The sequence below is a fragment of the Ricinus communis genome, chromosome 5 (genome assembly GCF_019578655.1).
Source record: "Ricinus communis isolate WT05 ecotype wild-type chromosome 5, ASM1957865v1, whole genome shotgun sequence".
Classification (NCBI taxonomy): Eukaryota; Viridiplantae; Streptophyta; class Magnoliopsida; order Malpighiales; family Euphorbiaceae; genus Ricinus; species Ricinus communis.
Window position 1 is genome coordinate 5,683,087 of NC_063260.1, and position 14,487 is coordinate 5,697,573.

At 34.3% G+C, this 14,487-nt stretch overlaps 1 protein-coding gene across 6 annotated transcripts; it reads left to right on the plus strand.

Moving 5' to 3' along the window:
- The first annotated feature begins 1,712 nt into the window (after window positions 1–1,712).
- Window positions 1,713–13,883, plus strand: LOC8276581 (SUPPRESSOR OF ABI3-5). 6 transcript variants are annotated; one of them, XM_015727691.3, is made up of 16 exons: window positions 1,713–2,089; window positions 3,780–3,914; window positions 4,136–4,176; window positions 4,452–5,202; window positions 5,288–5,359; window positions 5,446–5,538; window positions 5,634–5,713; window positions 6,014–6,167; window positions 7,126–7,213; window positions 7,292–7,383; window positions 7,468–7,536; window positions 9,600–9,779; window positions 10,384–10,570; window positions 11,641–12,591; window positions 12,836–13,026; window positions 13,423–13,883. In XM_015727691.3, the coding sequence occupies exons 2-16, from the start codon at window positions 3,867–3,869 to the stop codon at window positions 13,609–13,611; spliced, it is 3,186 nt and encodes a 1,061-aa protein (XP_015583177.1). In that variant the 5' UTR covers window positions 1,713–2,089; window positions 3,780–3,866; the 3' UTR covers window positions 13,612–13,883. The 6 variants fall into 6 exon arrangements, with proteins under 6 accessions (XP_015583177.1, XP_015583178.1, XP_048230674.1 ...); XM_015727692.3 differs by having other exon boundaries at window positions 6,017–6,167; XM_048374717.1 differs by having other exon boundaries at window positions 12,836–13,883.
- Window positions 13,884–14,487: the final 604 nt, after the last annotated feature.

A 14,487-nucleotide genomic window follows, 5' to 3' on the forward strand; every position in this document is an offset into this window, starting at 1 on the left:
TATATAATTTTACTGTAAATGAAAATTAAATATCACATATTAATAAAAAGAGAAAAAATATTAGATATCGTTAAAGAAAAATTATTTTTAGCACCCTACATGTAATGTACTAATTGCTTTCACTTTTGTACTTTTGCTTTTGAAAATATATGGCGAAATTCTATCAATTGATATACAGTAAATTCTCTAATAATTAATATATTTGACGAATTAAAAAATTATTAACTATTATAATTATTAATTTATTATATTTATAAAGAATATAAATTATAAATTACTATAAGACTAACTTATTAAAGTTATAATGAACGAGAACTTAATATAGTTATTGACCAACATATTCAAAGCATAAAGAACTCAATTAATAAAGTATGAACGTTTTCTTTCTTTCTATTCTACTATCCACTCTCCTTTGTCTTAAGATAGTGGTTTTTGACCATTTTTTGCTAAAGACCAATTTCTTTATCTCTTTTTTTTTTCTAATTTTTTTTAGTTTTAATGCTTTTTCTAGATTTTAGTCTTTATCTCTATGAATATTTTGTTTTTCTCTCTTTTGAAGAATTTTTTTAACGTTTTTTTTTAGGGTTTGATAATATGGGATTCGTTTTTTCACCTGTGTTGCATAAAAGATCTTTAAATGGTGAAAATAGAAGAATTTTCATGACTGTATGAATTTATAAAGATATTTTAATGTAGTAGTCAAGACAATAAATCATCTTGAGTTCTTTTTGGATAAATATATATAAATCTATTTTCTTCGGGAGCTTCAATTACATATGAAACAATGTTTGTGCCATTGTTTGAGATTTTTTCTTCCCCTAGTAGCTTAGACAACCTCTTCCCATACCTATCTTGGAGGCATTCTAGTTTTAATTAAAGTTTAACTCATGAGTTCAGTTTATTGATATTTTTTCAATTGTATTTATTGGAGTTTTCTTGTTATTAGGGTAGTTTTTGTAATATTAATAGAAGTGGCTCTTTCTCTTCTTTGTGTCTGTGTTTGCCATAATTTTTTATGGTTTCTTAAAATAAGTTTTTAGTCGGGCTAATATCTTTAGCTAGGTTGGCTATAAATTTGAGTTTATGTATTTATTAATTTTATCACTTGTATCCTTTATTTTACATAAAGAATTTACTTGATATAAAATGCTATTTGGAAAAAAAAACACATATTTAAAACATGTTGCTTTACATAGACCAAAAATCAATAAAGAAAAGTTTACGTTTTAACTAAATATTTATCTTTCAATTTGAAAAATATTGGAGAAGAAATAGACATATACTCTAAAACATATTTCTTTTACATCATTAATAATAAAAATATTCTACTTGTTGATATTATAGTTCTCTTTGAAAAATCTTCCATAATAATTAATAATTAGTTACTATTAGATTTCATCAATTATCATATAATAAAATTACTAAAATTCTAATATGAAATAAAGTTGTTTTTCTTAAATAAATTAATAGAATTATAATTTATTAACTATCTAATATAGAAGGATTAACTATTATATAGTTTAAATCCTATTTTATAATGTTAAAATCTAAAATTTATATATAAAATTTTAATTTTAAGATTTTAGAAATATACAAACAATAATATTATATAAAAAGATTAAATTACTAATAAAATAAAATAAAAATATTTTATATAATTTAAGTGAATTAAAACTATATAGCATTACCATAAGGAAAAAACATAACACAAATAACACAAATAACACAAATTGTGAACAAATCTTAATTCTAATTTCATAATAGCCTCCACCCCCTAACCTCTTTTCCTCCACCCTCGCAAACCCTAATAGCAGCCGCCTCCACCCTCGTAGCAGTCTCCGGTCATCTTTCTTCAAGCCTCCACCCTCGCTGGTCATCTGGTATTGTTGACATAACAAAAATTGTAAATTACAAACCCTAATTCTATTTTCAACTCAACCTCAAAGCCTCCACCCTCCACCCTCGCAAACCCTAACAGCAGCCGCCTCCACCCTCGCAGCAGTCGCCTCCACCCTCGCAGCAGTCGCCTCCACCCTCGTAGCAGTCGCCGGTCGTCTTTCTTCAAGCCTGCACCCTTGCTGGTCATCTGGTATTGTTTGTTTTAATTTCACCATTGATCTTATTAGTATCGATCAATTTCAAGAGAATACCAGTAGCAAACGTGGGGAATAGAATACCAGTAGCTTCATCTGAAATCTTGCTTCTTGGATATTAATGTCTGCAAAAATTTCAAGAGAAAATATATAAAAAATTTCATGATACAAATAATTACAATGTCAAGATGATCATGTCAAAACCCAGATAGATACTGAGAGTCATGACCTTCTTGATATTGGTTTTATATCATTCAAATAGCTAGTTATTTGCTCTCTTTATTTTAACAAAATCAATAATATGGTAAGTCCAAAGTTTTGGAATTGAGTTTATTTCTTCTGGATATTCATATGTATTGTTTTCTTGATCAATCTATTAGTAAAATCTTAGAATCTGCATGTTCCAAAATTTGTGTGGAGCGTCACTGCATTATAAATAGGATTTGACAAATTAGATGTAGCCTACAAGTGAACTGGTGCATATTTTTGTAGCTCAATTTGCAGATATGATTAAGATACAAAGGCACTGATGTAGAATTTAAGTTGCGGATATATTTCTATATATATATATATATATATATATATATTTCATTACATTCTTATTATTACTAATTTTAGTATTTAATATGCTAATTGTGGTTCTTTCAAAGGTTGTAGATCAGCAATCTTAAATTTAGAGTTGGAAGATGCAAGGAATTGGAATATTAGATATTGCATCTAATTTGTGTTTGATGATTTGTAACAAAAATGATGATTATATGTTTGGGTTATATTAATATATTGAACTTTTGATTTTGGATTTTTTATTAGTTTAGACTTTGTAATTTCTTTTTGTTTTATTAGTTTAACTTCTAGTTTTTCTTTAGTACCTGCGACCCATTTAATACACACACGCACATACACATAGTAGTATTGCTCGTCACGCCTGTAAATTATTATTATAAAAATTATACATAAAATTTTTGATAAATTAGTATATAATATAATATTAAATAGTAAATATTCTACTAATGAAGTATTATAATTATAAGAACACATGAATTGATATTGTCAATAAAATAAAATTGGAAGTATCATACTTTTTTTCTATAACTTCTTGTTTTCAATTTTTATAAATTTTTTTATTAAATTATTTGAACTCTATCATAGGTATATATAGTGTGTGATATATAGTAATTTATCAAGCTCTTATAGGAATAGGAATATTTGTGAAATTATTATAGGATTAGGAGATTAATCACTAATTAATTCTATTAGGATTAGAAAGTTAAATTAATTATATTTAGAATTAGGATAGGATAGGATAGGATAGGATAGGATGAGGGTAGTAATTACTGATTAATTATAAAGATATTTTAGTTGGTTCAAAAATTTCCCCTCCCCATCATGTGTATATATATATATATATATATATATATATATATATATATATATATTAAACGGGTTTTAATTGAGTTCTGGTAGTATGCACTTAGTCCTATTCGGATTTGGGATAGGTTCAAATAACAAAGGTAATTTTTTAAATGGATTTTGGACATATTGGGGTATGTGTATTTTAGTTAGGTTCAGTATCTTTAAATGGGCGGGTACCCTAGCCGTTGCCGTGTGCTTTTTGCATCCGTATGGTATAACTCTGCTTTTTGCATCCCTGTGATATAACTTTGTTTGTTTGTGCATATATTACAGGGAAAGGATTTAGAACATTCTGAGATTGAGAGACTCGCAGGCAGTGAGGGGGTTTTGCTGGCGGACGCTCATTTTGCTTGCAAAGAAATGAATCCTGGTCGCTATGGTCTACAGCAAGGATGGGATAATAACAGCGTAATTGTGGTTTCCTCTTATTAAATCACATTTATGGGATGATAATTCAAGAAATATTTAGGGCTCATGTGATAGTCCGTTTTTTATTTTCGGGCATCTCATCGTTAAACAAAAATAAAGAGAAAGCTGTGTGGGGCACTGAGGATATGGAATGGATTTGCCTAACCTCCTATCATGATTGATATTTGTTGCTGACATAGCTTATTCTCTTGAATCCACAGGCTTTGGAGGGGTACGGTGGAGTCCATGAGCCAAACTACCGGTGAGTGTTGACCAATGCTTGTTATCATGTCAACGGTTAAATAGTGCTTATGGGTAAAAGTTTTTAATTGAATACATTTATTTACTATGAGTTATGTTGGTATATTTTATTGCAAGCAACATGAGTTGTGCATGATTCCCAAGTGTTCCTTTGTTCTGGTCATGGTGTTTTTCTTTTTGTTTCTTTGTTGTTTCTATTTTTGCTTTTTTATTTATTTGAGTGCATGATATTAGATTTATTTTCCCTTCTATCCAATTTTATCTTACTTTTGGTAGGGTTGGTGGTTCATATGATGAGAGGAGGTTTCATGATGAACGATATGCAAGGGATAATGTCTACCCAAGAAATGCTTTTCCTCGAGATGCTATAGAAAGGGAGAGCTATCCACCACCTCCTGCTATTGGTCTTTGGCCTCAATCAAGAAGAAGTTATGAAGAAGAGTATACCCTTGATAGGGATTCAAGGAGACATGAGAAGCCATACATGGATTCATACCATGACTTGGATGCTTTTCGTGACCGGGAGATTGATTCATATGAGGAACTTGATAAGTTTCGTGATGGGTATCGCAATATGGATAACTATCGTGATCAGGGGTTTGACAGGCCTGTTAGGTTTGGGGGTCGTGATCGGGATGACTATCCATATGATGATTATGATTACAGGCCCCGTGTTTCTAGTCAAAGTAGGGAGGTCAGCTCTGATAGGGATTATGAATATGGTCGTCAGAGTTATGATTCAGACTATGAGAGAGGCAGTAGGAGAGATGGAAGTTGGAGGCGACGTGATTCCCGTGAGCGAGAACGTGATAAGAGAGATTTGAGTCGGGAAAGAGATCAAAGTCCACGTAGAAGACATGAAAGGTCCCGCTCCCGAGGACGTGATGATTGTCCTAGATCAAGGTCTCCACGAGGTCGAAGTCACGGTCGAAGTCAACGAGAAGACAGCTATGATGATGGTCGATATGATAGGAGTGAAAGGCGAAGAGACCGTGATGAGAAGCGTCAACGAGGGAGTTATACAGTGGTATATTTGTTTGACTATCTTTGATTGCTTTTAGTGATTATCGTTTGGATTTGAGGATTTTAACAAGAGAGATATGTTGCTGTAGGCTCCATCTGCAACTGTTGTTGTGAAAGGTCTCTCTCAAAAGACAACAGAGGAAGATCTGTATCAGATTCTTGTAATGTCACAGTCTATGTTCTCGCTTTGGGTTTCTGTTTCTCTTTTCTGTTTTCATAACTGTTCTTCCTTGTGGCCGTCTACCAGGCTGAATGGGGACCTCTTCGCCATGTTCGCGTGATCAAAGAGCGAAATTCTGGCGTTTCTCGTGGATTTGCGTTCATCGATTTTCCTTCTGTGGTACCATATACATCACTTGGAAGTATTTATCTCATCGGTTTGCTTTTAATGATGGCATAGAATACAAGGGTTTCTTTTGCCTTTTTCTGAAACAGGATGCAGCTTGTGCTATGATGGATAGGATTGGAGATGATGGCCTTGTTGTGGATGGCAGGAAACTTTTCTTTGAGTATAGGTATTTCTTTTTCCTACCTATTATGGTTGGTGTTGCAGCTGTGATAGAATCCTGTATTGCACTATTATGAAAATTCAATGTTGATATCTGTATGCTGTAATTTTATGAAATATCTTGAATCATTTACAGGTAAAATCTGGATGTACTCTTACTTCAGTTGTCATATTTCTGGCTTCTGTTGGAACCTGTCTATGCCTGTGCACTTGTAATATTAAGATGAATATGCTTTTGCGATCTCCCCTTTGACATGTTAAGCCTTATGAAACTTTTCTGGCTTCCTTTGGATCTGTTGTCTTTCAGTAGTAAGCCAACTGGGGGGGCAGGTGGACCTTTCGGTCAAGAAAGTGCTATGAAATCTGGCCATTTGAACCATAGAAGCATCACAGTGCCATCTGATTGGATGTGCACTATCTGTGGTTGTGTCAATTTTGCACGCCGAACATCCTGCTTTCAGGTTTGTTTTACCTTCTCCTTTTTTCTTTTCCCTTTTTTTTCCTGAGATTATAGGGCTTCAATCTTCACCTCTACAATAGCCCCCTCCTTCGAACCACTTGAGCTAGCCCTAGGTTGCTTATTCACTTCTCCTTTTCTTTTTTCTTGTCGAAGTGGTAAAACTGGATTGGGGCTGAAACTAGAGAGGTGAGGTTAATATATTTTCAGCATTTTTTGATAAAAGAACCGGAACCTTGATAAGCTCCTAAGTAATACTACGTTTTTGTTAAAATGTATGCTCCTTAGTCTATTGCTACCATTGGCAAAAAGCAAGAACTAAATAGGTTATAATAGACCTACAAGTCCTTTGCAGAACTTAGGTATCCATTTTTAGAATTCGACCAGTTATAGACCTACAAGTTTTTCGGAGAGCTTAGGTATCAGAACTTGTTTGTCCATAAGGATTAAGGTTTTTCCCTACCGTGTAGGTTATGATGGCAGGTAAAAGCTGGTTGAGAGAGTTGCATAGTTGTAAACATTGTAAATTGGGGGAGACTGGGTGGTGATAGGGAAAGGAGTAAGATGGTGGGGTATGATTCAAGGAGCTTTAGTGGATACTCTAAGTGTTATGTAGTATGATAAGGGAGCACTACATGCTTTTGCGCTATTTAATGTTTTCTTCTTTTCAACTCCCCTTCTCCCCGAGGAGTTCTCCATTCCTTTGCACATGTCTTCATTTTCATTGAAATATAGATTTTTCCTCTGGTAAAAGAATTATAAGGACTAGTGGAAGTTTTATAATTCTGTTCCCTGAGGGCTAAATCTTGCATTTTTTGCTACTGAGGGAATAAAAGAGCATTTATTTGAAATGGCAGGTACCTTAGTGGTAATTACAATGATCTCATGTATGCTTGTGGGATTTTATTATTAAGATTGACATTATCAAATAATTTAATGATCTGTTTTATCTTCTGTTGCAGTGTAATGAGCCAAGAACTGATGATGCGCCGCCAGCGGATATAGCAATGTCAAATCCAACTTCTTTAGGGAAAAAAGGATTTGAGGCAGGTTGGTTTGAGCTGTTGTTTTCAGTTTGCAAGTTTCAGGTATTATGATTGCAGTAATTGCTAATAGATACTTAATTAGGTCCAACTCATGTTTTGGTTGTTCGTGGATTGGATGAAAATGCTGATGAGGAGATGCTTCGATATGAGTTTTCCAAACATGCTCCAATCAAGGTACAAAAATGTTGAATTGTTAGAAATGAAAAATATTTTAACTTCTATTGGGATGTGTGGAGATTCATTATTCTTACTTTCCAGGATCTTCGTCTTGTCAGAGACAAATTTACTCATGTTTCAAGGGGATTCGCATTTGTACATTTCCATTCGGTATGTGCACTTGTTACTGGTGCTGAGCTCATTAATTAGTTTTTTTTGGTTGTTCTTGAGGAATTTTTTGATTGTTCTGCATTTCTAGTATAAGTCCAAAAAGGTACTATGAGGTACTTTGAGGAAATCTTGGAATATTAAATGTTGATACTACAAGTTGATAAATAAATTTACAGTTGTGATAATTTGAGTTAAATAAATCTGATAATAATATTTTATGATTACTAAAATGTAACTTGATACAGGAAAATATGACTATGAAATAATAATACTGAAGGCACTGTGCATTTCAAAATGCAATAGCCTGTTGGATGTTTGCAGTTTCAGTTCTAAAGAGAATGAGAAACTTGCTAGCCAGATTCATCTATCTTTGGCTGCTTCCTGGTGTTGCTTTGGAATCAATAATGTGTCATGGCTTGATCAGTTAAAAACACACTTGGCTATTTAATTAGCTAAAACATAGTCTTTGCTTCAGCATGGGCAGCTATGGGCAAAAAGAAGGTTTTCCATGTGCAGTGGGGAAAGAAAAGGCTTCCTTGTTAGCCATGTTTTTCCCTAAAAAAAAAAGGCTTTTCACCTAATTTGAAGATTTGATAACTTAGCAGTCTTTTTTCTTTGGAGCTATGCACAAAAAGTTTCGACTTGGATTTCTGTTTCATAATTTTTTGATGGTTAAAGTAGTTTTACTTTGCAATTTTATGTAGGGTCTCGGGATTTTTGTTGGGTATAGTTAAACTTTCTTTTTCTTGACTTAATTGATATATTGATTTTTTTTAATAGACTGCTTTTATCAAACATGTTTTTGGAAAAAAATCAATTTATTCGCTTCTTTCAAAAGGAGTTTTTGAAGCTCATAAAGTAATTAAATTAATTTTTTTGTTTATTATTTTTTTTTCTGCGAAAGCTGGCTTGGTAAATGCAGTCCCTAATGCAGCTTTAATAAGTTGTAGATTTTGTCAGCCAAAGTAGGGGTGATTGCTATGCAATTCTTAATTGAAGGTAGGACATGAAATCCAAGAGATCATACATGTACAGCTAGTTCGGGTAGAGGGATGGGAAGGACAGGAAAGGATATAAGCAAGGGAAATGAGTTATCCTTTGTTTGGGAGCTTAAGGTGTAACAAAAAGGATAAGGAGGGATTAGTTATCCCTTGAAACCCACTTTCTTTAGAGTTATCCCTCCTTCAACTTCAAAAATATTTAAAATACCATTTTATCCCTTAAAGCTTCCAAATACAGGAAACTCCTTAACCTTTCATTTCCTTTCTTTTCATATTCCTTGGATTAACTATTATCCTTTCTTTTCCTATCCTACTAAAACTCTGAAGCTTATTGATAAAGATCTATTTTTAGAACTCCTGTACTGAAAATTACATGAGTACTGAAAACTTAATTTAGGTATTTTAATATAGACTGTACTTCTTTGCTTTACATTTTCTCTTAGCTACCATCTTCGTTCTGCACATCTTGCTCTGAATTTTATAATCAGTTCTTTCTAAAGTAGTCGATCAGTTTATTTATAACAAATTCTAACCTAATGGTTGTTTGAAAGTCAGAAATTGAATAATTTAGGAATGTCCTTTTCCTAGATCATTAGATTTATTCACAAAGGAATATTACCCTTTGTAACCATAGAAATCATTAGGATTTTCTGGATGCTACGTTTTAGATCCAATCTAATGACGAGGAGAAGAGGAACCCAAAGCGAGTGGCACCATACTTCAGCCACCTGTCTGGATCCTGAAAATCTATATAATAATTGATGCTATGGCCTGTGGCATGGGTATATTAGATACTCTGAATGTAGCTGATTCTTCAGCTTGGGTACCTAATGATGTTGGACTGTGAAAATAACTTTCTAAATTCCATATGCTCCCTCAAGCTTTTTGGAAAATTTGGTGTAGCTTCTTCTAACAGGCTCATCCTATTCCTGTGTTTCCCTCTCTCTCTTTGCGTTGTCTCTAGTTCGTGCGTGTGTGTGTGTGTTCTCCCTGTTAAATTCAAAAAGTTGCTTGCTTGAAATATTTGACATATGATATTACACAAGTGTTGATATCTTGCAGGTTGAAGATGCCACTAAAGCTCTTGAAGCAACTAATGGGACAACTCTTGAGAAGAATGGGCAGATTTTAAGAGTAGCATATGCGAAGAGTATTCTTGGTCCAGGGTCTGGAGCTTCTGGATCTTCGCAGTCAAGCAGCCTAGCGGCTGCTGCAATTGAGGCAGCAGCTTTTGCCCAGCAGGTAATTTGAAATAATATTCTCACTATTTGAAGTTTATTCTATTATTAAAGGGCAACAATGGTGCTGCCATCCTGCATATGGAATGAATTCATTTACATTAAGAAATTGGTCCATGATAACTTGCTTATCTACAAATTTTACTGTTTTAAATGAAAATGATAATTTTTCAGATGTTCACCTCATGTAAATTAATTACTGTGCAAGTGGTGTTACCAATTTCTTCCTTTGCTCTCCTACTTAACACTTGCAAATGCTTTGATTGCTTACCTTAGATGCAGCATGTCCAACTAAAACTTGTGCTTGGCATTACATCTCTCCGTAACTTCCTCCACGCATCACTGATAATTTTCTGTGCTTAAATGAATGGAAAAGAACACTCTCTGGATGATGTTTATTACCCTGCAAACAACTTATGATGGTTTTCTTTGTTATCATTTTATTAGATCTTTCCATCTTTTATTTTTTCTTCTTTCCATTGAACTAACCTATTGATAATATTGTTGCTAGTATGTTACTACTGCTATTTTGGTTTGTCTGCTTTGTGTATTGGATAACCTAGTTTGGATGATTAAATTATTTTCTTTGCTTCTTGCTGTGGTTTTAGTATGATGGTGTGGGGTGGGCACCAAAGGAGTATAACCCAGATGAAAAATCTACTAGGCAGGAGCAAGCTGGTGTTGAGGCTGCACTTCAGAAAGATGGTTCTGCTCCACAATCTGGCTTTGTATGGGATGAAGCGTCTGGTTATTACTATGATGCTGCTTCTGGATTTTACTATGATGGAAATACAGGTCTCTCTTCCTCTCTCTCTCTCTCACTGTATTATGTAGAAATAAAAATCAAATGGCCAAATGCCAACCTGAACTTGCATAATTGGATACCTGAACTTTGGTCTTTTAGTCACGTAACACCTTAATTTTTTATATAACCTAATAGACACCTCAACTTGTTTTTTTGTGATATTTGAACACTTTTCGACATGTGGCTTCATTCAACACGTCCATGTCTGTGTATATTGTTTAAATGTTAGCAAAAAAATAACGTTCAGCTGTCTGTTAGGTTAAGATGAAAATTAAAAGTGTTAAAAGAGGTTGCAAAAACAGAGTTCAAATGTTTATCAGACTAAATTGAAAGTTAAGGTGTTAAAGTGACTAATCACTAAATACAAGTGTTTAAATATGTATTCTACCAAATTCAAATAATTTTAGCATGCATCATGGACCAAAGAATTAATGCATGCACTTGCAACTTGGATTTTGTACAATGCCTCTTGATATATTGAGAAAGGAAATAACTTAAATTTGTTGATATTCTTTTTGATAGAATTTCAACCTGGTAATAAAAAGTTAAATTTCATTTCATGCGATTCATTCAACCATTTGCAAATGTGAATATAAATTTATGCAATAAAAACATAATAAGATTTTAGAAGGGGAAAAAAAGCATGAAAATTTTTCATCACTCTATTCCATCCTTCGATAATTAATAGTCCTTCCAAATTTTGAGACAAGAATGACGTTTATATTTATTTCTATCTAATTTTCATATATGTAACTGTTCTTTTCAGTATACTGTATATTAGTATTTTATATTTTAGGGTGTTTTTCAATTATTTAGTTTGTTGATAATGCCGTACAATGTAAATCTGAAAGAAACATAAGTATATAAGTTAGTTCTAATGGGACTATGAAAAACTTGTTTTTCATACTTATAAATACATACCACTAACTTTATTTTGCCTATATTTTCATTAATATTTTGAGAAATGTATAAATCTTTCAGAAGTTCGATACTTCGAAATGGATCTTTGTTTGGTAGATGCCCTTTTCACATTCTGGTTGTATGTTCTCATAATATGCAGGTCTTTACTATGATGGTAACAGTGGGATTTGGTATTCATTTGACCACCAAACTCAGCAGTATATACCATGCACAGATCAGAATGACAATAAAGCATCTGATAAACAGTCTGAGCATTCTAAACCATCAGATAGCTCTAATAGTAAAAAAGTAATTATCTCTGCACCAGCTGCTACCATTACATCTATTGAGAAGGCTGCATCATTACATGACGCAGTTCAGGCTGCTGCTACAGCAGCATTAGCTGCAGAGAAGAAAGAAAAGGAGAAGGCAAAAGAAATAAAGCTTGCTTCAAAAAGCAGTATCTTGGCCAGCAAGAAGAAAATGAATAATGTATTGACAATGTGGAAGCAGAGGAGCCACGAAGGGCAAGCAACCCGTGTTGCTGTTGATGACAGTCAGTCATCTGGTTTAGCTGATGATAAGTCTTATTCAGTTGGACAATCCGCCAAGAGCAAATTTAGATCTGATGCAGTCGCCACAAAGGAGGGCGTTGTATCCACTTCTGGAGTAGGCACAACTGGTCCAGCAGCACAAGCTGTTGGTTTGGAGTCTCCAGTTAAGCCAAGACCTGTAAGTAATAGTTCTGGGGGGACTCTAATGGGTGTCATAAGGGGTTCAGGCCGAGGTGTTGTGAAATCAGATACTTCATTTTCAGGATCAGGCCGTGGAGTCTCCACCTCCATTGCCATGTCTGGTTCATTGACAAATGCAGATACATCTGCAGTTGTGACTCCCTTCAGGACAGATGCTTCGGCATTGGGTTCTTATGCACCATGCATGTCTGCTGGGAGTGGCAAGAGGAGGTTCTCTGAGATGCCACTATCTTCTGCTTCTGCTAACAAGGAGCAATCCCAGACTATGTACAGGGATCGGGCAGCTGAAAGAAGGAGCTTGTATGGTTCATCGTCTTCCGTTGGAGATGATCTGCTTGATATTGGAGGAGATTTGAGTAAGTTCGATTAGCAATTTGTTTGAGATGACGCTTTATTGCATTTACAAACTCATCATTTTAGGAACAACAGACATGTCATTTCTTTTAATCTGTCATCTTACTGTGATGCCTGTCAAGGTGTAGTTTGGTCATGAGAATTTCAGTTGTCGAAGTTGATGGATCCATTCCTTTGCTTGTATCTCTCATTACTGCCATTAACTTGTAAGGCATCCTTTGTGTTTATCATTCTTGAACTTTGAAGATCGGGATTTGCCATTCAAAAAGGGTTCTTTGGATTCGATGCCTTTCCCCCCTGGTGTGGGTGGAGGACGGGGAGCTGGAGATGCAAGCATCAATACTCAGAGTTATGAGGTGATCACAGCAGACAAGGCTATTGATGAGAGCAATGTGGGCAATCGAATGCTCCGCAGCATGGGCTGGCATGAAGGCTTGGTATCATTTCGTTCTTTTTGCTCTCTTTAATTGCTGATTTAATGGTAGACTGCTGCTCATATGCTTGTTACACTTGTGGCTTGTGCATTAAACTCCAGCTATAGACGGCACTCTTTCTCTTTGCTTTTTTAATTTTTAATTTTTGAGGGAGAGAAAATGGGGAACATTATTTTAGGAACCATGGTTAGATATGCCTTCTCCACTAGCAATTGTGTCTTCTGCATGTTTTTTTTCTCTGCTTATATACATAATGCCTTGTTATTCTTGAAGAGCCTTATGCTAAAGGTGAATGATGCTCGGTTGGTGCTTCCTTGCAGCTAGTATGCAGCTTTGATTCTAACATGTCCATTCTGGGGATTGTCTTTTTTGTTTCTCTGTGTTTGATATGATTCACAGGGATTGGGAAAGGATGGAAGTGGAATGATAGAGCCTGTCCAAGCACAAGCTACAGAAAAGCGAGCAGGACTTGGGAGTCAGCAGAAGAAATTGGATCCTAGCCTTGAGGTACAAGCTGGCGATAGTTACAAAACTCTCATTCAGAAGAAGGCCCTTGCTAGGTTTCGAGAGATGTCCGATACGCCTTAGGCGCGTGATGGAATATTGATTGGGGTGATAAGGTGATATTGAATGGGGTGATAAGGTTACACACCACCTTGGTGTGATTGCACCAACTGAATTCCGTTGGAAGCCGGGTGTAGAAATTCTGCTATTTCTCATAAAGAAATATGCATTTAGGTGATTCGGTCTCATTCGCATTTTATTAGTATCCTTTTGTGAGAACTGGGCTTCCAACCTTTTTTCTTCTTTTTTTTTGTAAAAATTCATAATTTATATAAAGATTGATAATTCCAGTTAAATGGGGGAGATATATCATTAAGTTAATCTGTAAGATTGTGGGTGCAGCGGTCATATGCTACAAATAAGTGGGTACAAAGTTTTGTGACGCAATGGATGATTTATACATCTATCTTTCTGGGAAAAAATTGTAGGAAGAAATATCCGACAGATGCATAGATTGACAGGTGGTAGAGCGAAAATCTGTTCGTTGTGGCATTGCATTTGCGGATATCAAAAAATTTGTGAGAGATGAAAGTTTGTAGCATTGTAAATATTCTGTGACGTATTGCACTTGTAAAATAAAAAAAAAAACCTGAAAGTTAGAAGTAATAGGAGTACATTCTTATGTATTCTCATGTCAGTCTCAGCTGCAAAATATACATGAAATTATAAATCAATTGCAGGTATAATAAATCAATCTATTATAATCTATCATCTATCTTTAATATATATATATACATATATATGAAAACAATTTTTTGAAACATGTTTCCTCTTTTCTAGGTGACCCTTTCTCTATTTTTTTAAAGCTAATTCTCTCAATTTAGACACATCTATCCAAAATTTTCTCTTTTTATTACTTCTCTCTTTCTCCATTAAATCTTTTACTAGTGATTGAGGTCC

Coding starts and splice junctions, on each gene's coding strand:
- LOC8276581 (XM_015727691.3), top strand. CDS start 3,867: ATGAATCCTGGTCGCTATGGTCTACAGCAAGGATGGGATAATAACAGC. Junction 4,177..4,451: donor GTCCATGAGCCAAACTACCG/GTGAGTGTTGAC, acceptor TACTTTTGGTAG/GGTTGGTGGTTCATATGATG. Junction 7,214..7,291: donor GAAAAAAGGATTTGAGGCAG/GTTGGTTTGAGC, acceptor ATACTTAATTAG/GTCCAACTCATGTTTTGGTT.